The 24,097-nt window shown below is 42.2% G+C and overlaps 1 protein-coding gene across 2 annotated transcripts in view; it reads right to left on the bottom strand.

Moving 5' to 3' along the window:
* Positions 1-10,472: 10,472 nt before the first annotated feature.
* Positions 10,473-24,097, bottom strand: part of LOC311101061 (wings apart-like protein homolog) — a 62,368-nt gene continuing 48,743 nt past the window's right edge. For both annotated transcript variants that reach the window (XM_084142101.1, XM_084142102.1), the window contains exons 13-20: positions 23,746-23,822; positions 18,074-18,252; positions 17,412-17,527; positions 16,660-16,824; positions 16,267-16,486; positions 14,685-14,773; positions 12,994-13,089; positions 10,473-12,755 (exon numbers count right to left, since the gene is read on the bottom strand). In XM_084142101.1, the coding sequence (XP_083998227.1) occupies positions 12,690-12,755; positions 12,994-13,089; positions 14,685-14,773; positions 16,267-16,486; positions 16,660-16,824; positions 17,412-17,527; positions 18,074-18,252; positions 23,746-23,822 (1,008 nt within the window). In that variant the 3' untranslated portion in view covers positions 10,473-12,689. The remainder of the gene's footprint in view (positions 12,756-12,993; positions 13,090-14,684; positions 14,774-16,266; positions 16,487-16,659; positions 16,825-17,411; positions 17,528-18,073; positions 18,253-23,745; positions 23,823-24,097) is intronic.

Genomic DNA, 24,097 nt, shown 5'->3' with positions numbered 1-24,097 from the left:
GACCAGGGCCCATTAGGAATAGGGTGCCATTTGCGACAAAAAAATGTTTCATAATATGCTTGGAAGTAATCCCTATCCCCATTTTTTTGGCAAACTGATAATTCAGTAGTTACTAATTGTTAGAGCTGTGTTTCACACATCATGCTCACACATTATCAAACACCTGTTGCTTACAGATAGCAACAGGAGAGAATGCTGTGCCTGTGTGTAATCTGCTTGTCTAGTGTACTACAGTCACCAAAGCGTTTCTGGGCTGTACTGAACACTGTAGTGCTAGAAAGAAACAGTGCCAGAATTCAGAAAGGGAAATGTTAGATGTAATAAAAGCCTTCCATAAAAAATCAGTTCTCTTGGATCGCCTCCCATCTCTACCAGTCTGATTTGGCTTCATTCATTGTGGTGACGGTGGATAGAAACACATCTCATTTCCCAGCACTGAGGACTTGGCCGGCCAGCCAAACTGTTTCTCCACAGCTGTTTTCTGGACTCTGCTCTTCACTCCCTTTAGCTTGATTTAACTTGAATTTAGTTAGTTCAACGTGCTTTGTCTAAACAGTCCGATATGGTAACAAGTACTGGATGGAGGGATGGAGTGGTGTGGACAGATAAAAGATGAAGAGTGCACCTTAGATGAACCTACATGAACTCTGTACACAATATATAAATACTACTATAGCATAGCATAGAATCCATACAGACATTACACAACCACTCATTGAGAGGGTACTTATTACCACTATGTTATTACCTGGGGTTAGAACAGAACAGGCAGAGCTGAAATAACAGCTAAGAACAACCTGCCTTCCTTGCTGCATCAACCCTAAAGGGCCTGTGTCACCATGAATGGAAAAGTAATTATCTTTCCCCAGAACATGGGGTGCTGTGGGCTGGGAAGGACAGCATGAGGACCAGTGGATAGGAGGGTTGGTCCTCCCCTGATCACCCAGGCACAGTCTCAAAGATCAATCAGGAATTCATCACTGCTAGGCAACACAATAGCATTGCATGGCAGGCTTCGCTACTCAGGCTGCTCATATAGGCTGTACCTTCTACTGGTTTGGTATGCACTGGATGGCCGTCCACACGCGCATCTACAAACACACAGTCACACATACAGACTAGACACATGCTCATACGCTCGCTCTCTTTCTCGCTCTCTCTGTATCTCTGTCTCTCTGTCTCTCTCTCAATTCAATTCAATTCAATTTAAGGGCTTTATTGGCATGGGAAACGTGTGTTAACATTGCCAAAGCAAGTGAAGTAGATAGTAAACAAAAGTGAAATAAACAATAAATATTAACAGTAAACATTACACTCAGAAGTTTCAAAAGAATAAAGACATTTCAAATGTCATATTATGTATATATACAGTGTTGTAACAATGTGCAAATAGTTAAAGTACAAATGGGAAAATAAATAAACATAAATATGGGTTGTATTTTCAATGGTGTTTGTTCTTCACTGGTTGCCCTTTTCTTGTGGCAACAGGTCTCAAATCTTGCAGCTGTGATGGCACACTGTGGTTTTTCACCCAGTAGATAAGGGAGTTTATCAAAATTGGGTTTGTTTTCGAATTCTTTGTGGATCGCTGTAATCTGAGGGAAATATGTGTCTCTAATATGGTCATACATTTGGCAGGAGGTTAGGAAGTGCAGCTCAGTTTCCACCTCATTTTGTGGGCAGTGAGCACATAGCCTGTCTTCTCTTGAGAGCCAGGTCTGCCTACGGCGGCCTTTCTCAATAGCAAGGCTATGCTCACTGAGTCTGTACATAGTCAAAGCTTTCCTTACATTTGGGTCAGTCACAGTGGTCAGGTATTCTGCCACTGTGTACTCTCTGTTTAGGGCCAAATAGCATTCTAGTTTGCTCTGTTTTTTTGTTTGTTCTTTCCAATGTGTCAAGTAATTCTCTTTTTGTTTTCTAATGATTTGGTTGGGTCTAATTGTGTTGTTGTTGTTGTTGTTGTTGTCCTCTCTCTCTCTCTCTCTCTCTCTCTCTCTCTCTCTCTCTCTGTCTCTCTCTCTCTCTCTCTCTCTGTCTCTCTCTCTCTCAATTCAATTCAATTTCAATTTAAGGGCTTTATTGGCATGGGAAACGTGTGTTAACATTGCCAAAGCAAGTGAAGTAGATAGTAAACAAAAGTGAAATAAACAATAAATATTAACAGTAAACATTACACTCAGAAGTTTCAAAAGAATAAAGACATTTCAAATGTCATATTATGTATATATACAGTGTTGTAACAATGTGCAAATAGTTAAAGTACAAATGGGAAAATAAATAAACATAAATATGGGTTGTATTTACAATGGTGTTTGTTCTTCACTGGTTGCCCTTTTCTTGTGGCAACAGGTCACAAATCTTGCAGCTGTGATGGCACACTGTGGTTTTTCACCCAGTAGATAAGGGAGTTTATCAAAATTGGGTTTGTTTTCGAATTCTTTGTGGATCGCTGTAATCTGAGGGAAATATGTGTCTCTAATATGGTCATACATTTGGCAGGAGGTTAGGAAGTGCAGCTCAGTTTCCACCTCATTTTGTGGGCAGTGTGCACATAGCCTGTCTTCTCTTGAGAGCCAGGTCTGCCTACGGCGGCCTTTCTCAATAGCAAGGCTATGCTCACTGAGTCTGTACATAGTCAAAGCTTTCCTTAAGTTTGGGTCAGTCACAGTGGTCAAGTATTCTGCCACTGTGTACTCTCTGTTTAGGGCCAAATAGCATTCTAGTTTGCTCTGTTTTTTTGTTTGTTCTTTCCAATGTGTCAAGTAATTCTCTTTTTGTTTTCTCATGATTTGGTTGGGTCTAGTTGTGTTGTTGTTGTTGTTGTCCTGGGGCTGTGTGGGGTCTGTTTGTGTTTGTGAACAGAGCCCCAGGACAAGCTTACTTAGGGGACTCTTCTCCAAGTTCATCTCTCTGTAGGTGATGGCTTTGTTATGGAAGGTTTGGGAATCGCTTCCTTTTAAGTGGTTATAGAATTTAACGGCTCTTTTCTGGATTTTGATAATTAGCGGGTATTGGCCTAATTCTGCTCTGCATGCATTATTTGGTGTTTTACGTTGTACACGGAGGATGTTTTTGCAGAATTCTGCATGCAGAGTCTCAATTTGGTGTTTGTCCCATTTTGTGAATTCTTGGTTGGTGAGCGGACCCCAGACCTCAGAACCATAAAGGGCAATGGGTTCTATAACTGATTCAAGTATTTTTAGCCAGATCCTAATTGGTATGTCAAATTTTATGTTCCTTTTGATGGCATAGAAGGCCCTTCTTGCCTTGTCTCTCAGATCGTTCACAGCTTTGTGGAAGTTACCTGTGGCGCTGATGTTTAGGCCGAGGTATGTATAGTTTTTTGTGTGCTCTAGGGCAACGGTGTCTAGATGGAATTTGTATTTGTGGTCCTGGCAACTGGACCTTTTTTGGAACACCATTATTTTTGTCTTACTGAGATTTACTGTCAGGGCCCAGGTCTGACAGAATCTGTGCAGAAGATCTAGGTGCTGCTGTAGGCCCTCCTTGGTTGGTGACAGAAGCACCAGATCGTCAGCAAACAGAAGACATTTGACTTCAGATTCTAGTAGGGTGAGGCCGGGTGCTGCAGACTGTTCTAGTGCCCTCGCCAATTCGTTGATATATATGTTGAAGAGGGTGGGGCTTAAACTGCATCCCTGTCTCACCCCACGGCCCTGTGGAAAGAAATGTGTGTGTTTTTTGCCAATTTTAACCGCACACTTGTTGTTTGTGTACATGGATTTTATAATGTCGTATGTTTTTCCCCCAACCCCACTTTCCATCAATTTGTATAGCAGACCCTCATGCCAAATTGAGTCAAAAGCTTTTTTGAAATCAACAAAGCATGAGAAGACTTTGCCTTTGTTTTGGTTTTGTTTGTTTGTCAATTAGGGTGTGCAGGGTGAATACGTGGTCTGTCGTACGGTAATTTGGTAAAAAGCCAATTTGACATTTGCTCAGTACATTGTTTTCACTGAGGAAATGAACTAGTCTGCTGTTAATGATAATGCAGAGGATTTTCCCAAGGTTGCTGTTGACGCATATCCCACGGTAGTTATTGGGGTCAAATTTGTCTCCACTTTTGTGGATTGGGGTGATCAGTCCTTGGTTCCAGATGTTGGGGAAGATGCCAGAGCTAAGGATGATGTTAAAGAGTTTAAGTATAGCTAATTGAAATTTGTGGTCTGTATATTTTATCATTTCATTGAGGATACCATCAACACCACAGGACTTTTTGGGTTGGAGGGTTTGTATTTTATCCTGTAGTTCATTCAATGTAATTGGAGAGTCTCCTGAGTGGCGCAGTGGTCTAAGACACTGCATCGCAGTGTTAACTGTGTCACTAGAGATCCTGGTTCGAATCCAGGCTCTGTCGCAGCCGGCCGCGACCGGGAGACTCATGGGCGGCGCACAATTGGCCCAGCGTCGTCCAGGGTAGGGGAGGGAATGGCCGGCAGGGATGTTGATAGAGCATGGCGTTTGCAACGCCAGGGTTGTGGGTTCGATTCCCACGGGGGGCCAGTATAAAAATAAAAATAAATATGTATTCACTAACTGTAAGTCGCTCTGGATAAGAGTGTCTGCTAAATGACTAAAAAAAAAAAAAAATAAAAAAAAAAAAAAAAAAAGAGAATAAATAAAAAATAATAATAAAAAAAAAAAAAAAAAAAGAATCCAGTCTCTCTGTCTCTCTCTCGCTGTCTCTCTCTCTGTCTCTCGCTCTCTCTCTGTCTTGCTCACACGTATGCACGCACACACTCACAGACACACACACACACACATTCCTATGTGAGACCGGCTGGAGCCCTGAGGAGGCGATAGAGGAGGCAGCTCTTTCATTAGTGGAGTGGCATGGCTGATTAAGCATTCCCCGACCCCCATGCCTGGTTGGCCTAATCGATGATTGGTAATTGGACCTGTAGGGAGGCGACCACTGAGGCGACCAATGACAGGGAAAGGAAGGCCCTCTGGTGTGAAATTAAACAAATGATTATCAGAGGGGGCCCCCGAGGGGGTCACACCACCAGAGAGGAGAACAGGGGGTTGGTTGGTTGAGGATGACCACTCACAATGTCAATGGCTCCTATAACTGAACTCCCCATCCTCTCTGTCTATAGGCCGACTAGGCTGCTACTGTTTCAACACATCAAAGTCTTTGAACTGTTTTGGTTTACAATGACCACAGATGCTAAACGGGCCTTTGAGGTTTGGTTTTTAACAGGGTACCAAGGACGAGCAGTGCTGATTTACAAGTCCAATAGAAAGGAGAACCACATACAATTACTATGTGTAGTTACATTGTATGTTCTTATGGAAAGGGTTCGTCAAATAGTTACAAGTGACAGAAGTGTGAGACATTATGTAAAAAGCAATTCAAATAGCATCCACACCTCAGTGTAGAATGGATAAAGTGATTATCTACTCATATAAGTGGAGAACTCGGAAATGTCCACAGTTCATGATTATGATCAAATTGGAGGGGTTGGAAGGGTAAATGTTTTACATGATAGGCAGACATGTTCTGTACCCACATAGCCTATGGACCACCCCTTCTTCAGTGACCATAGCCTAATCTGATAATAATTGACAGTAGGCTACTGTAAGATGCATAATTACTTTCATGAAGCCTATAGATTGGGTGTCGCGAAATAACAATAAGCCTTCAGGTCAAGTCCATAGTTTAGTAGGCCTTACATTTTCATATTCTATGGGAACCTGACTGAACGTTTTTCTCGATTTAACGCAAACTTTCCTCATCATGAAACATAACTCTGAAACATGTCAAGAAGACGTATCAGGGTGACTAATCTTTATCGATTATGTGGTCTACTTCTGTCTGTGCCTAGGATGATGGAAAGGTATCGCTATCGCCATCTCTAGGCTTGGTAGCCACAAGCACCGACAAGATTAGGCTATTAATGAAGTGGGCTCATAGAGAATGATAGAGTCTTCTAGTGGCCAAAAGGCCGTATTAGCATAGGCAGCGCCATTGAGGGTTTCCACCATTTTAATGAAGTCAACTGGGTGGGACTTCCAACTAAAGGGGCCAGGGTTCCGGCCTAGAAACACGGTTTCGACTGCTCCTACAGTTTTGCTTCGGTACTGCAGTTTAACTGACGCCCTGCCCAGAAAGGCAATTTCTATAGACGGCCACATAGATAAGTCCAATTTGAAAATTCCTAATAAGACTCTTTAGTCATCACCTTTGTGCACAAAACATCCATTGAATTATTCGAATAATTGTCGCTGAGGCCCAAAAAAAATTCATCACTCACAGCCGAAGATATTAACATTTTATAATAATAATAATAATAATAATAATAATAATAATAATAATAATTTAAATAATAATAAACATTTTATATTCATCCAATGTCTGCCATGTTTTTGGATGACGATGACGTTGTCGCTGCTCACACTACTCCCTGAGTGCTAGTGCGCATGTAATTTTGGTCTGTATAAACCGAATGCAACCCAGATATGGAGGGTCCATGTATTGGCTATGCAAGAATTAGTAGATTACCTTGAAAACAACGGTAGGACATCTTGGGTGCAGTCTCCAGTTCTTATTATACTTCAGCACTTCCAACTTCATTGGGTGACCCCTCCTGGTGACCCTGTTGAAATCATGTCCAACCGGGTCATCAGGAGGGATCAGTCAATTGTGAAGAAGAAAATTGACGACTTCAAAATAGAGATTGCCTTAATGGTGAGGCGGATGTGGCACAGATACGAAGATGACTCCTCCATCTATCTCTATAAGTGGACCCCGGATTATAGACAGAATCCAATTTACAACATTTTGACCCTATACAAATGATCAGGTAATAGCCTGGCTAGTTTATATTTTATAAAGGTGTCATATAACCAATGTTCCTTCTAAACTGGGCGCGTGCGCGGCCGTGCACTTCCTCCAGGACTGCCACCCAGAATAAATATCATGCCATGCAGAGACGCAAGATATTGAATTTCACTGAGTTCGCCCCATTAGTTTGCACTATCAACGTTTTTCTGTCATCGAATCAACATTATAACAGCCCCTTTTCAATGCAACAAACCAAAACAAATCTAACTTTGCAAGACTGACTCTTTGATTTTGTTGTAGGCAGAGCCAGAGCGCAACGGAGTAGAATTCAATAGGCGGGGGTAGACCACGAGCGAGTGAATGCGCTTTTCAGATCAGATCAGAGCGCAGAGCCGCGCGTGTGCATATTTGTTGATATTCTTTGCTATTTAGCGAGTTATTAGCCCGGTTATAGATACGTATAGGTCAGCAATGGGGAGTTACTGCTTCCTACAAGAGCACAAAACGTGTATGCTACATTTCAAGCTGTCTTTGAAAAGCCAGTCAGGTAAAAATATTATGTCTTAATTAAAGGGGCAGTGTTGTGTTTTGAGACAGGCTTGAATGTGTAAATAAGCCAATAGGCAGAGGGGTAGCCTACATTGTCTAATTGTCTGTATGGTAATAATAATTAATTTTTATTTTGTAAAGTGGTTTCTTGCATCATACAACACAATACAATGCAGTTTACAGTCATCTACTTGGCCCATGGTGTTACAGACCAAGTAAAAAAGCATTAATTAATGTCAAGCCCTTCATAATGTGAAAACGTTTTTAAAAGTCTAATGCAATGTATTGAACACCACATATAGGCTACTGTAGGCTATATCATAGAAATCAAAAGCTATTTCCATGTGAAATGTTATGGGATTTGCACCATTAGTTTTGTTGGTAGGCCTAGTTAAGCTCAAATAGCCACAATAGCCTATTGGCTACTGTCTAAAACTGTATGGGTACAGCCTCAGTGTTCACTGTAAAGGAGCGCAGGAAGTTGCACAAAATTCTCATAAATGTCAAGTTTCCGCTCACAAGACCTAAAATTTGCTCAGTGCCTCAAAAAATCAGAGAGAACATTGCATATAACCTCTCCTGCAGACAGCAATGACCATGGGTCCTGTTTCCTCTGCTGTTATTAACTAAGTTTATCTCCAATAGGCCTAGATGAATGCCCCTTTTATCTTCTCCCAGTAAAATACTAATTAGGCTGAAGATTAGGCTAATTTGTGAAAATGAAACAAATAAGTTTTAAGAATATAGTTATGTTTTACTTATTATTTGCTAAAAGCAGTGGTTTATTAGTCTGATCTTCCGTGAATAATCAAATCATCATCACAAAATAATTTTTCTGACTCTTGATCTGTCTTAATCCAATAGGCATACGCATTTCCTCAAGTGAATTGTTTGTTTTGGCCTATTAAAATTCACATTTTAGGATTAAATCGAATAGAGTTTGATAATTTACAGTTCAATAATTTGTTCATTAGAATGCCCTTGTTTCATTAGGCCTACTTAACTCGATACGCCGCCCAACTTCATGACTTCTAACAAGCGTGTGCCTCTCGTTTCAACTTGGCTCGTGCGTACGGTTTGCGTCTTTTGTCGTTGATGGCAAACACTGAAAATATATATATTTTTGCCCGTTTTACCCTCCACCTTTAATCCCGTCAGTGAAATTTGGTGTCATTTCTTCTTGTCTTGCTCTGACAGGCATGCATGCACCCCAATTTACCCTCGTCACAGGGGGCTCTAATCTACCCATCCGGCGGGGTTTGATCGCAGGCCCGTGTCCTCGGTTCAATGAGACGCTTCATTAATTTTAATATGCGGAGTGTGCCAACAACTGTCAGGACCTCCTAGGCCTATACCCAACCTCACCACGTGTTCCTGGAGCTCTCCAACTATCCAACTCTTAGACCACTCTACAATATGTATGTAGCCTATTATTCGTTATTTACTGGTTTTTGGAGAAGCGGTGGTAAGAAAAGCGTGGGTTACCGCAGTTCTAATGTGCGCGGAGAAAACAGGGGTCACATTTCTTTAGTGGACACCACTAAACTAATTAGTTTAAGCACTGCTGTTAATGTAGCTTTTTAGATACATTTATTTATAATTATTTGACCCAAGGTTTTCCTCTCTTTTGTGAGCGTGAGGCTAGACCCTTGATTTCAAATATCAGGACTACAAATCACTTTGTGAAGATATAAAGTTATTGTATTTGTAGTCAGGATATCTCATAAAGGCCTATATTATTTCATACAATTTATAATTTTCCATGGTTGCAATTATCAAAAAGGTATTTTTTGACTGTTATTTTATAGCAGAAATAATAAGACATTAGCCTAAATCTTAATAAAATAATGAATAGACAACGAGCTCTAAAAGTGGCCTGATCGCACTCTTCCCCAGAGCCAAGCCCCATACCCCCAGTGATCACTCAGATGAACCTAATCCACTTTTGATGAACTTGGTTAATAGACTTCCTGCTGACATTATCAAAGGGATCCAACTCTATTCATTGTCATTACGTGCACACGACCCTCGCCACGCCCATAGCATCCTCACAAGCTTTGGCGTTTGTCAATAAATTCTCCCCTCACACCCAAACTTTTTTAAGGGACGGGTCTAGAAGTTCAGTTACACATCTGCACCGTTGAATCTATACCCTATTCAGGACAATGTCACGCCGCAAAAGTCTGTTTGTGCCATTTATCTCCAGAGACGCAGACACTGGTGCTGATTTGAAAGTGCAAGCGAATCGTATAGACGGTCCACATGGAGCTCTTGTGCAGACCAGTTGGATAGAAGAGAGGGCAGAGCGCAGGGGCAAGTGTGACCCGTACGCTATTGTGGAGCTCAGATTGCCAGGGCTCAGATACATCGAGCAGGACCCGAGCACCGTCGATAGAGCGCAAAGGCGGCGGCGTATGGCTGCAAACTCCCGCGAGAGGAGGAGGATGCTCGGGCTCAATGTCGCCTTCGACCGCCTCAGGAGCGTCATCCCCAACCTAGAGAGCGAAAAGAAGCTGTCCAAGTCCGAGACTCTTCAGATGGCGCAGATATACATCTCGACGCTCAGCGAGTTGTTGCAAGACAGGCCCTGCGGCACGGAATTCAGCACCACTGAACTTGAGAGCACGGAGCAAGTGCGCACGGCCCCAACGGGCAGGCCAACAATGAACTATACAGCAGAACACTCAACGGTTGAACTAACTGGGCCAGGCACATACGATACGACGTGTAGAGACAGTGGAAACGAGATGCGCGCGCCCTGCGAAGACCAGAAGACAGAGTTTAGAGGGTTTATGAACCTGTGGGAGAGAACTAGTGGCACAAAATAAGACTGGTTTTATTTGTTTGTGCTTTGTAATGGTTTATATTTTCCATACAAAACATGTTGATTCGTGTTTGAAACCTTATGTAGATTATCTGGCTCAAGTAAAAACTAATTTTTCAACATTTTGGCATCAATAGGACTTTTTTTCCCCTCAAAGTTTAGGCTACTTTTGCATGTCTGAAAGTTATAGGGGCAGTTTATGCTGCATAAAAGAGCAATATATTATTCCAAAACATGACAGAAAGTACAGGTGTACAAAAGTACACAAAAAGTATCAGACACAGTAGATTTACTGAAAGTAGCAATTTTTATTAAAATTAAAATTATATACAAGTAACCAAAGACATTCTTGAAATTGGTACAAAGATCATGTTCCTGCATTTGGCTTTTTACACCTTTTTAAATCTGTCTTTCAAATAACACAACTGAAAATGCTGTATAAAATAAAAATAGGATTGGATTCAGAAAAGTAGTCTACCATTTCTAATTTCCAATAGGCAATATTTACAAAAGTATTTACATTGTTCCATTCATTTCCAGATTTGTGAATAAAGCTCTTGTAAACTGTAAAGTGTTAATTAAGCTTAAAAAACAACAACTAATGGTGTGGCTCATGACTATAGCATACATCAGATTGAAATACAAGAGGCTTAACAGCTTAGAAAGTATTGATGAGGGTGTGTGCATGAAGATGGCTTAAGCTTTAATGTTTGCACGGCTGTGGGTGTGTGTGTGTGTGTGTGTGTGTGTGTGTGTGTGTCTTATAACAGCGAAGAGAAACGAAAACAAAACATGTAAATATACAAAGGGGAATAAATGCAACTTTAGAAAATAAAATGGGGAAACTTTGCATCTCCAATTCTGTACATTTTAGCTCCAAACAGCCCACAGCCACAGCACCCACCAACCTCTCAGCATCCAAGCTGGGATATTACAGTTTTATAGGAGAAAACTATGGTAAACAGCATAGGACCGATTCATTAGCTGACGTCATGCAGCCGATAGCAGTCCCAACCAAGCCTAAATTAAACAAAACTGAGAACACTGGCTATGAAACAGGTTATATAATGGGCATCACATTATGAAACTCAGAACGGAGTGAGTATAGCTATAGCAACTGCTAAACTGAGAGGCTCAGTTCATGAACAATAGCGCTCTTATCAATTCAAGTGCTTAATTTCAAAAGTTTGAAAAGCTAAAAATACTGCAGTCTTTTAGTCCAGTTGATTTCTTATTGAGAAAAGCTTAAAGGAATTGAAGCATTGCAGAGGGGCAGAATATAACAATACCAGACTGGTTTGTATTTCTTCAGAAACAGAAAACCAACACTGTAAAGTGTTCTACAGCCTTTAACAGCTAGGTGAAGCAGTGTGGTCATTCAGACCCAACAGTCTCTCCAGCACAAATGAAAGACAAACATCCATACTTTCCTGTTGGCCATAACCAATAATGATAGGGGGAAGCATAGACTAAATTATGTAGTTCTCTCACGTTAGTGAAAACTACAGATGTGGACCATTTCAGGTCTGTTATTGAATAACTACAATCTCCGATAGTATTGACTTGGACAGAGGTGAGGTGCTCACCAAACCAGCAATTATTTATTATCCTCACCACTCCATGTACTTTTAAACGGAAATAAACTCTATTCGTTCATTTCTAAACCTTTTACACCCTCCACTCAACGACAGAGGTTTTTAGAACGCACACACAAAAAAAAAAGAGGACATTCGTGAAGGCAATAAAAGCGCTTCAGTGCAGTGGGGCTATTGGGCTCTGGGGGTTTTCAGCATTTCAAAGCGGGCTGAGAGCTTGAGCTTTTGCTTTGCGTTCTTATTCCAGTTGTGTGGGTCACTGCTGAAAGCTTTCTATGGATTCAGAGGGGGGGAATTCAGGCACACAGGCACTTTGATGACAATCGGAAATAAACAAAGGAGGGAGGCAGGGAGAGAGCCATCTTTTACAGCAGGCAGAAAACAAAACCCAATACAATGGAGGATGTGGCAGATGTAGTAAGAAGGCAGCATATCGATTTGGGATACAAGGAGTTTTTATATAAATGTACAACCTGAATAGCACAAATTGGGGATATCAAATAAAGAAAAAAGGTGCCCCCCAAAAAAATCCACATTTAATGAATATCAATCTGAGTCAAATCATAAATTACAATTTCGTGAGGGAACAGAAAACAATGTTTGGAACACAGAACGTCTAGAATATAACGGAATGTTATTCTTATTTTATTTGCTCCGATTTCTCAGGTTATACCAAAAAGACGTCATAATAGGAGAGGTGGAATGCTGAAACAGTGCTTCAGGCCTCACGTGTCTGAGGGGAGGCCATCCCAGTATGTATAGTGAACGTGGTGTTGACGATGATGAAGATGGGTGGTCGTTATTAGCAGGCTGTGTGTGTCTGGAGTTGGGTCCACACAACTGTCCTGGTCTCTGTGTGAGGCGAGCGGTCAGCTCCCAGTGTGGTCCCGCCCCACAAAGCCGGGCCTCTCTAACAGTGCTCCAGATAGTCAATGACCCGAGAGATGGACTTCTGCCCTGCGGTGCCCACATCACACTGTGGAGAGAGGGAGGATGAGAGGGAGGGAGGGAAAGAGCGAGAGAGCAAAGGTCAGTTACCACACAAACACTCTCCACACAACATCCCTATTCAGATATAAGGCTACAGGGACCAGACAGGGATATTATTCATTAGCCCGTACAAACTCAATGACAGAAAGAGGCCACCACAATAAAGACCTTTAAGCAGACATTTGTAGGCAGACATTTTATATTTTAATGTGCGAGGAACTTACTGTAAGATTCATGAAATTGAGGAACTTCTTGAGCATTTCTGTCATTATTGAGAAATCTCCTTTGGGCAGGTTCTCTCTCACAATAGTCACATTCATCTGAAAGAGAAGACAATGAATCAACACAGAATCCTTTGTTAGTTCTACTCACATTTCCAATCTCTGATGAAATAAACCACAACAGGCAGATGCATAATGTTATGTCAGATAACAGTAATTCTAGTGATAAACGAATTCCTATATCATCTCAGAGGGAAAACAAACCATCACTGTAACCGTAACCATCAAAACAAAGGTTGGTCGTGTGCAGTAGATTACATGCTGGGTGTCAACAAATGGTGGTGATCCATGTAGAATTGTCGGGTAAAATAAAATGATTGCCAATCTTCTGTGTTCAGAGGCGCTAGGACGGCCGGTCCACTGCTTTTAAGTACACTCTGCCGTCCATTGCTCTGGTGTTTCCTCTTAAAAGCAGTATTCAGGCAAGTTTAGGCTAAAACTTCCAAATTCATTTAATTGGAATGTATCCAGTCCTATAGTGAAGTGAAACAGTTTTTGGTTTTATTTTCAAGGAGTGGGGCATCTTACTCCCCACATATTTTTTTGTTTTATTGGAGAGGACAGAGAGTTAAGGTAGAAGAGAGTGCTACAAGAGCAATGAGCCGGATTCGAATCCATGCTGGAAGCGTTCTGCATGTTATAGGCAGCTGCTTAGACCGCTAGACCAGCCAGGCCACAACCATTTTGTTTTAAAGACAAAACAGAAGTCTGAGGTGTGACCTTGCGAGTTAAAACACAGAGCCCTGTGTAGATTAAAGCTACAGTCTGGGATCGGTACAGGTTTATCAGAGAGAGAGATAATGACCGTGGCACATCAATCACAACCTAACGGCCCATTGGGAGAGACTGTGAGAGAGTCCATTACTAGAGATGCACTAAGCTCTCAAGGCATCATTGAATCGCTAATAACATCTTCAAAAGAGAAAAGGCCATTAAAGCGGGAATAAAAATCAACTCAGCTTTTATTTTCCTCTCGACAGTCGGCCGTGAAACTTTTAAGACCGCAATTCTGAAGGAAAACATTGACGGTCCCTGAGAGGCTTTAAAATGACGGATGTTTACTACCGATGTTCGAATGAGGCGTCGCTGGCGAGTCTATTTGTCTTAATGACGATGTGGGTATTTGAAGTTTACGTTGGGCACATTGGAAAAGAACAGCATATTCAGAAACATATACATAATGGGTGACCTCAGCACTAGCCAAGTGCATCTGTACACAATGGATTGTTTAGCCTTACCTACCTCTAGATAAGAGCGTCTGCTAAATGACCAAAATGTAACGTAAAATGTAGCCTAAAATCTGTGTCTAGTGAACAATCCCAAACTAGGTCCATGTCGCCCATTATGTAATGTGGCCTTGTCCCATTGCTTCAACATGAAGGCCTAAATAAGTTCAGGGTTAGACAGTGTTATGTCGAGGAGGGATCAATGACAGAACTGTTATTACAGACAACTTTTCATTGCATCTTTTATTCATATTTTATTGCCTTCAGTTTTTTAAATATTATTTTTATCTGCTTCATTTGAATGACTTACTGAAAAATGCATTCCATTTTTAAATGCACTTGATATAAAGTTAGATTTGATTATATAGAGAAGCCATGGTGCTTAGTGTGTCAGGAGTGTGGCCTTACCGGACTCCCCTGGCAGAGACAGCCCAGTAGCAGTGCAGTGTAGGAGGCCACGATGCTGTCCTCCATGTGCTTCCCAGCATGCTGAAGAGCTGCAGGGGGACAAATGAGAAAGTGTGAGTGGCCAATATTATTACAAAAACAAATTATTACAAATTCAGCAATGCCTAATTTATAATCCAACCATGGATTCTACTCAATCTCTTTTCAGAGTTATCTAATTTCAGTATGGGTCTATTACAGTTGAAGTGGGAAGTTTACATACACCTTAGCCAAATACATTTAAACTCAGTTTTTCACAATTCCTGACATTTAATCCTAGTAAAAATGTCCTGTCTTAGGTCAGTTAGGATTACCACTTTATTTTAAGAATGTGAAATGTCAGAATAATAGTAGAGAGAATGATTTATTTCTGCTTTTATTTATTTCATCACATTCCCAGTGGGTCAGAAGTTTACATACACTCAATTAGTATTTGGTAGCATTGCCTTTAAATTGTTTAACTTGGGTCAAACGTTTTGGGTAGCCTTCCACAAGTTTCCCACAATAAATTGGGTGAATTCTGGCCCATTCCTCCTGACAGAGCTGGTGTAACTGAGTCAGGTTTGTAGGCCTCCTTATTTGCACACGCTTTTTCAGTTCTGCCCACAAATGTTCTACAGGATTGAGGTCAGGGCTTTGTGATGGCCACTCCAATACCTTGACTTTGTTGTTCTTAAGCCATTTTGCCACAACTTTGGAAGTATGCTTTGGGTCATTGTCCATTTGGAAGACCCATTTGCGACCAAGCTTTAACTTCCTGACTGATATCTTGAGATGTTGCTTCAATATATCCACATAATTTTCCTTCCTCATGATGCCATCTATTTTGTGAAGTGCACCAGTCCCTCCTGCAGCAAATCACCCCCACAGCATGATGCTGCCACCCCCGTGCTTCACGGTTGGGATGGTGTTCTTCGGCTTGCAAGGGACCCCCCCCCTCCCTCCTCCCTAGGAGACAGAACGCGTCTCCTTCCTGAGCGGTATGACGGCTGAGTGGTCCCAAGGTGTTTATACTTGCGTACTATTGTTTGTACAGATGAACGTGGTACCTTCAGGCGTTTGGAAATTGCTCCCAAGAATGAACCAGACTTGTGGAGGTCTACAATTTTTTTTCTGAGGTCTTCGCTGATTTCTTTTGATTTTCCCATGATGTCAAGCAAAGATGCAATGAGTTTGAAGGTAGGCCTTGAAATACATCCACAGGTACACCTCAAATTGATGTCAATTAGCCTATCAGAAGCTTCTAAAGCCATGACATCATTTTCTGTAATTTTCCAAGCTGTTTAAAGGAACAGTCAACTTAGTGTATGTAAACTTCTGACCCACTGGAATTGTGATACAGTGAATTATAAGTGAAATAATCTGTCTGTAAACAATTGTTGGAAAAATTACTTGTCATGCACAAAGTAGAATTTTTGGAGTGGTTTAAAAACAAGTTTTAATGACTCCAACCTAAGTGTATGTAAACTTCTGACTTCAACTGTGTATTAGGCTTGGTTAGTTAGTTAACTTTGTTCTTTTATTTAACAAGGTAGGTCATCACCTTTGGTAAGGTCTAGCTCCTCGTTTTCCTCCTCCTTCTTGGCCTTCTCCTTCTCGCTGATGGCGTTGGTGTTGTTGTTCTCCGAGGCCACCCATTGGATCTCGCCACCAGACTCCTGCCACTCGCCGCTCTGGTCCAGCTTGGGTTTGGGCACGTCGTTGATGAAGTCATCCGTCTCCGCCTCCGCCGCTATGGCCGCTTGCTCCCGCTGGAGGAAGAGCTGAGGACACAAACGCATACGGTCAGAAAGGTTTACACTTTCATGTAATCCGTTCATCCATATCTATGCCTATGAGATCGCATAATGCTCACTGAAGTGTACGAGGTCTCTATACAACCTGACCTATGAACACACACACCTTTCACACACATCACATCTGCTTTCTAACCCACCTGCACCAGGGCAGCGATGGCGGTGAGCGATCCTTCCGTCTTGAGCTCCTCTTTGTCAGCCACCAGGACAGAGTTGAAGGGAGCTCCTCCGTCCATCTCCATCTCCACCAGACAGTGGCAGTTCCTGGCACTGTACTCCACCAGGTTGATCAGCAGACCCAGACCCTGCATGGAGAACCATCACACTTGAGACATACACAGACTTATATATATATATATATACACACATACACACCTAGAGTACCATCATCAAGACCCAGACCCTGCAGACACAGGTTGCGTCCCAAATGACACCCTATTCCCTATAATTGGCCCAGATCAAAAGTAGTGCACTTTAAAGGGAATAGGGTGCCATTTGGGACACAGCGACAATTACGCCTCAAAACGGACACACACACACTCCAATATAGTCCCCTACACTTAGAACCTCATCTATCAACTAGGTCGAGCTGAAACATATTTGAGTAAGTTCCTTACAGAGGAATGTTAATGATGCCTGACAAAGAGTGGTTAAGATGCACACGTAATAGAACTGGGGACAAAAATAACAAGAAAAATCATAAAGCGTCTCAGATTGAGTGTTGATCTAGGATCAGTTTTAACTTCCAGATCACAATGAATACAATTACATGGACAGGAAAGAGCTGATCCTAGATCTCCTACTCTGAGACGCTTTATAAATATGGGCCCTGGAAAACCATCTAACCAAAGCCATGGCTACAATGTGATACTTGGTTAATGATGATGCTCACCAGTACTCGGATGTCGAACCTCCTCTCCTGATGAAGGTACTGTGGGACCCGGAGCACACAGTTCAACGCTGTCATGATCATGTCCTCCTGCTCGCCTGTCTTCGTGCTTCCCCACTCTACACACACACGGGGGGTAGAACATAGGGCTGTGACCATACCAGTATCGCAATATTTTCTCCACGGCAAAAATGAAGTAAACCAAACATGGTCCTTTAAAAACCTGTTGTATGTAAAATAGTGTGTGCTATAGCTTGGAAAATAAATAAATGTGAATCCGGATGACAACATAATGATGTTTGTTTCGAACATTAGGGCTGTTTTCCTAAAGAAGTTCAATCCGCTTTGTTATGTTTCCTTGCCAAGCTGCTAACAAGTATGGCGATACTGGTATCGTAAAACAAAGTTACTACGGGGCCTCATCAACAGTTATGTGCGTAACACATTTTTTGGAAGCTGAATGTCTTTAGGGGTCATCTTAAAGCACTTCTATGTACGAGCGGTGAGTGCTGCCAAGTGCACAAGATAGTGTAGGTATGCACATTTTCTCAATACCCATAATTTATGACCACCGCAGTGGCATTGGCCCTGTCTGGTCATTCTATGTCCAGATAATACTGTGTGAGACCCCTTTTGGACACAGTGTGTGTGTGTGCGCCTCTCACCATTGTCGTGGGTGAGGTTGAGCAGCACGCCGATGATGGCCCTCATGCAATCCTCCACGGCCTTACCCACATTGCTGTGGCTGGCATATGGCAGGGCGGTGCCCGCCGAGCACAGGGCACTGTTCACCCCAGTCTCCCGGCTGTAGCGCTGGATCATCTCCTCGCAGTGCCACAGGGCCCTGTCAACAACACAACACACAGGCAATGGGTTAGCAATGGGTTAGCACGTCCTCATGCAGCCGAAGTCTATGCCCCTTTGTCGGTGATTGGTCAACAGTAAGGATTCTTCAATTAGGTGTTTGTTGTCATTCAACGAGAGACTAATTGTTTTCAGAAACATATTTCACTTGAGAAATACTGCACCAAACATCTTCGATACAAAATTGCGCGACTAAGATCACTCAAAATTAATGACATATTTCTTATCTTCGATCAACTCTGACAATTTTAAGGCTATGGTGTCTCAAGATGGCCAAAGTACTATTGCAGCTTTTTTCAAGTTAAGGTCTTTTAAGGGCGTATGCGCGCACACTCGATCGGTTCGCTTAGCCGACACCTTTATTAATTAGTTTATGTATCAAAGCAAGCACAACATCAGTATGGAACTAGAGGTACTTGGCTATATAGCTCATTTCCATATATGGTCCCTTATGCCAATGTCTATTCAAGCTTGATAGATTCTGATTTCGGCATTGAACTTTTAGCCTGCTGATGTTGTGCTGGGAGAGAATAGTCTTCATATTTCATGGGAGGATTGTTTGATTGACAAAGACTGGACTGAAAGTGTATGGAAGCGGGCTCTGGAGGGACTTCACACAGAATTAAAAACACTACCACAACAGAGTGCGTCTGGAAAATAAGCTTTAAAAAATGTTTAAAAAAGGGCAACGTTTCTTCCTATGAGATTGTTGTATTATTCAGACAACGCGATCGTACAAGGAAATGAAAAACAGGCACGCAAAAGATACAAAAGCAATAATACGTGTTTCTCTTCACATATAGACATAGCCCTACACCATTAGTCAGACAGCATCCCGTCAATACATTTGAAAAAGGCAGTGTGCTGCGGGAGAGAACAGAGCGTGAATTTAACCTATAACAAAAGGTTAGCAACAGCCGCGCACGCCGGCAGCATGGCTAACCAGAAGCAAAACAGCTTCATGCAAAATAGCAAAATAATGAGATTAGAGATAATGGGGGTCATTTATTATTAAGGCAGAGAGGAGAGCGGAGGAAGAGTTCATTCATTAGAGTAAGGGAGGGGGGGGCTGTTAATGAGGGCATCTGAGCTGCTGTGTGGCTCGACCCCTCTGATTTCTCCCCCCGTAATTGAATTAGCGCGGCCGGGATGAATGCGGCTAGTGAAGCCACTGTGTGAAATGTGAGAGCGGGTCTTTGTTGACCCAGTCGGAGAGGCCTCCTGGCTGGGGGTGCAAGAGCAGTTCACCAAGGGTGAGGCAGGGGTTAGGAACCAGAGCAGGGCGGTCAGGGTCCCGGCTGCAGTCAACGCACCCTGCCTGGGACGGGGCTAATTCAGTTAAAGACGGAAGAGTTTAAACAGATAAGTGGCTGTGGTGGGACGAGGGTGGTGGGGGACTGGGACATTTGGGGGGTGGCTGACCCTTACAAGGGGAGAGAAATGGGGGTATTGATGGAGGGCTGATAGGTCAGGCAGAGGCACAGAAGTGGCAGAGTTTGCTTTACAGAGGGGCACACGGACAGGGCGAGGGGGGATGCTGTCATTGACATAGTGTTCAAATGTGGAAACAAAACAAAACAGAGCCCTGATGAAAATTGACGTTTCCCCATGTTTCCCATAGAGCTCCATACAGAAAACTTTGTGCATGAATTATCCTTGTGATATAATGTGTCAGTGAGGAGTCAAGTGCATTTCAATCAATCTAAAGGCAAAGAAGAGAAGATCTATGTGAATTCTTGGATTTTTGGGTCGCCTAAGTCCAAAAATTGGGATGGAAGTAAGCTGTGTAAACTTAAACGACTAAAGACATATGAAGTATGTAGAAAAGATAATGGAACTATATATTTTTGTATAATATCATCTTTAAGAACTAACAATCACCAACAATGAATTCAGCAATACAGTGGTGAAAAAAAGTCAATTGTGCAAGTTCCACTTAAAAAGATGAGAGGCCTGTACTTTTCATCATAGGTACACGTCAACCATGACAGACAAATTGAGAAAAATAAATCCAGAAAATCACATTGTAGGATTTTTAATGAATTTATTTGCAAATTATGGTGGAAAATAAGTATTTGGTCACCTACAAACAAGCAAGATTTCTGGCTCTCACAGACCTGTAACTTCTTTAAGAGGCTCCTCTGTCCTCCACCCGTTACCAGTATTAATGGCACTTGTTTGAACTTGTTATCAGTATAAAAGACACCTGTACACAACCTCAAACAGTCACACTCCAAACTCCACTATGGCCAAGACCAAAGAGCTGTCAAAGGACACCAGAAACAAAATTGTAGACCTGCACCAGGCTGGGAAGACTGAATCTGCAATAGGTAAGCAGCTTGGTTTGAAGAAATCAACTGTGGGAGCAATTATTAGGAAATGGAAGACATACAAGACCACTGATAATCTCCCTCGATCTGGGGCTCCACGCAAGATCTCACCCCGTGGGGTCAAAATGATCACAAGAACGGTGAGCAAAAATCCCAGAACCACACGGGGGGGACCTAGTGAATGACCTGCAGAGAGCTGGGACCAAAGTAACAAAGCCTACCATCAGTAACATACTACGCCGCCAGGGACTCAAATCCTGCAGTGCCAGACGTGTCCCCCTGCTTAAGCCAGTACATGTCCAGGCCCGTCTGAAGTTTGCTAGAGTGCATTTGGATGATCCAGAAGAGGATTGGGAGAATGTCATATGGTCAGATGAAACCAAAATAGAACTTTTTGGTAAAAACTCAACTCGTTGTGTTTGGAGGACAAAGAATGCTGAGTTGCATCCAAAGAACACCATACCTACTGTGAAGCATGGGGGTGGAAACATCATGCTTTGGGGCTGTTTTTCTGCAAGGGACCAGGACGACTGATCCGTGTAAAGGAAAGAATGAATGGGGCCATGTATCGTGAGATTTTGAGTGAAAACCTCCTTCCATCAGCAAGGCATTGAAGATGAAACGTGGCTGGGTCTTTCATCATGACAATGATCCCAAACACACCGCCCGGGCAACGAAGGAGTGCCTTCGTAAGAAGCATTTCAAGGTCCTGGAGTGGCCTAGCCAGTCTCCAGATCTCAACCCCATAGAAAATCTTTGGAGGGAGTTGAAAGTCCGTGTTGCCCAGCGACAGCCCCAAAACATCACTGCTCTAGAGGAGATCTGCATGGAGGAATGGGCCAATATACCAGCAACAGTGTGAAAACCTTGTGAAGACTTACAGAAAACGTTTGACCTGTGTCATTGCCAACAAAGGGTATATAACAAAGTATTAAGAAACTTTTGTTATTGACCAAATACTTATTTTCCACCATAATTTGCAAATAAATTCATTAAAAATCCTACAATGTGATTTTCTGGATTTATTTTTCTCATTTTGTCTGTCATAGTTGACGTGTACCTATGATGAAAATTACAGGCCTCTCTCATCTTTTTAAGTAGGAGAACTTGCACAATTGGTGGCTGACTAAATACTTTTTTCCCCCACTGTATATATTTTGTTATGTTTGAGGAAAAGACCACAGCATTAAACATACCAAATGCATAGAATTTCAGGACATTTGCTTTAAAACTGCAAAAACACCGCCAAGATGGGGGCCTCAAATTCTCTAAAATGCAGGCACGACGACAGGCTGACCGCGCCCCCTGCCACAACGACCACCAAAGCCCCCTTTTGATCCAGAAAAACCCCTGATGGCAGCAGTATTCTAAGCCTGTAGCTGTAAAGGCAGATAGGAGTCAGTGGCTCCTGAAGCAGTCAACTGTGGAGAAGGGCGGGGAGTTTCAGCAAACTGATGCATTGGATCAGCACTGCTACCAATCAACCTCAATGATGCCGTCTGGTGATACAGGACTGTGTGTGTGTGTGTGTGTGTGTGTGCGCATATATGTACACTACCGGTCAAAAGTTTTAGGACACCTACTCATTCAAGGGTTTTTCTTTATTTTTACTATTTTCTACATTGTAGAATAATAATGAAGACATCAAAACGATGAAATAACACATATGGAATCATGTAGTAACCAAAAAAGTGTTAAACAAATCAAAATATATTTTATATTTGAGATTCTTCAAATAGCCACCCTTGCACACTCTTGGCATTCTCTCAACCAGCTTCACCTGGAATGTTTTCCAACAGTCTTGAAGGAGTTCCCACAAATGCTGAGCACTTGTCGGCTGCTTTTCCTTCACTCTGCGGTCCAACTCATCCCAAACCATCTCAATTTGGTTGAGGTCGGGGGATTGTGGAGGTCAGGTCATCTGATGCAGCAGTCAATCACTCTCCTTCTTGGTCAAATAGCCCTTACACAGCCTGGAGGTGTGTTGTGTCATTGTCCTGTTGAAAAACAAATGATAGTCCCACTAAGCCCAAACCAGATGGGATGGCGTATCGCTGCGGTAGCCATGCTGGTTAAGTGTGCCTTGAATTCTAAATAAATCACTGACAGTGTCACCAGCATAGCACCCCCACACCATAACACCTCCTCCTCCATGCTTTACAGTGGGAACTATACATGCAGAGATCATCCGTTCACCCACACCGCGTCTCACAAAGACACGGCGGTTGGAACCAAAAATCTCCAATTTGGACTCCCAACCAAAGGAAAAATGTCCACCGGTCTAATGTCCATTGCTCGTGTTTCTTGGCCCAAGCAAGTCTCTTCTTCTCATTGGTGTCCTTTAGTAGTGGTTTCTTTGCAGCAATTCGACCATGAAGGTCTGATTCACTGAACAGTTGATGTTGAGATGTGTCTGTTACTTGAACTCTGTGAAGCATTTATTTGGGCTGCAATTTATGAGGCTGGTAACTCTAATGAACTTATCCTCTGCAGCAGAGGTAACTCTGAGTCTTCCATTCCTGTGGCGGTCCTCATGAGTGCCAGTTTCATCATAGCGCTTGATGGTTTTTGCGACTGCACTTGAAGAAACTTTGACATTTTCTTCTTGACATTTTCCATATTGACTGACCTTCATGTCTTAAAGTACTGATGGACTGTCGTTTCTCTTTACTTATTTGAGCTGTTATTGCCATAATATGGACTTGGTCTTTTACCAAATAGGGCTATCTTCTGTATACTTCCCCTACCTTGTCACAATACAACTACAAATTAACTTTTAAGGCACACCTGTTAATTGAAATGCATTCCAGGTGACTACCTCATGAAGCTGGTTGAGAGAATGCCAAGAGCGTGCAAAGCTGTCATCAAGGCAAAGGGTGGCTATTTGAAGAATCTCAAATCTAAAATATATTTTGATTTGTTTAACACTTTTTTGGTTACTACATGATTCCATGTGTTATTTCATAGTTTTGATGTCTTCACTATAATTCTACAATGTAGAAAATAGTAAAAATAAAGAAAAACCCTTGAATGAGTAGGTGTTCTAAAACGTTTGACCGGTAGTGTGTGTGTGTGTGTGTGTGTGTGTGTGTGTGTGTGTGTGTGTGTGTGTGTGTGTGTTCACGCTCATACAGTACACTCACTTGGCTGAGGAGCAGATAAGCTGAGAGTCCTTATAAGCGATCAGGTAGCCTTGGTTCTCTGGGTTGTGAACAGTTACCTGCAAAAATCAACAAGACAGAGAAAGTTAATACATTGAATTCTCTGTGTATTAACGGTTAATCTCAAATCAAGAGCACACAACTGCACAAAGAGCCCCTCTAGGAGACTCACATTGGATTCACTTACTGAGTTTATGAATAATCTTGCCTCAGCAACCTGCAATCTAAATTTACACTGTACTCTGGCTGAAAGTAAAACCGAGCACAACTGCAGGCTTAGAGGGGCATGGGCAGCTGTTACTAAGATCAATGTTTCCCATCAATAATTTATAAC

This window comes from Coregonus lavaretus, assembly GCF_964263955.1.
Source record: "Coregonus lavaretus genome assembly, chromosome: 25".
Classification (NCBI taxonomy): Eukaryota; Metazoa; Chordata; class Actinopteri; order Salmoniformes; family Salmonidae; genus Coregonus; species Coregonus lavaretus.
Note: the sequence above shows the minus strand (reverse complement) of the source record. Positions and strands in the feature narration are given on the sequence as shown.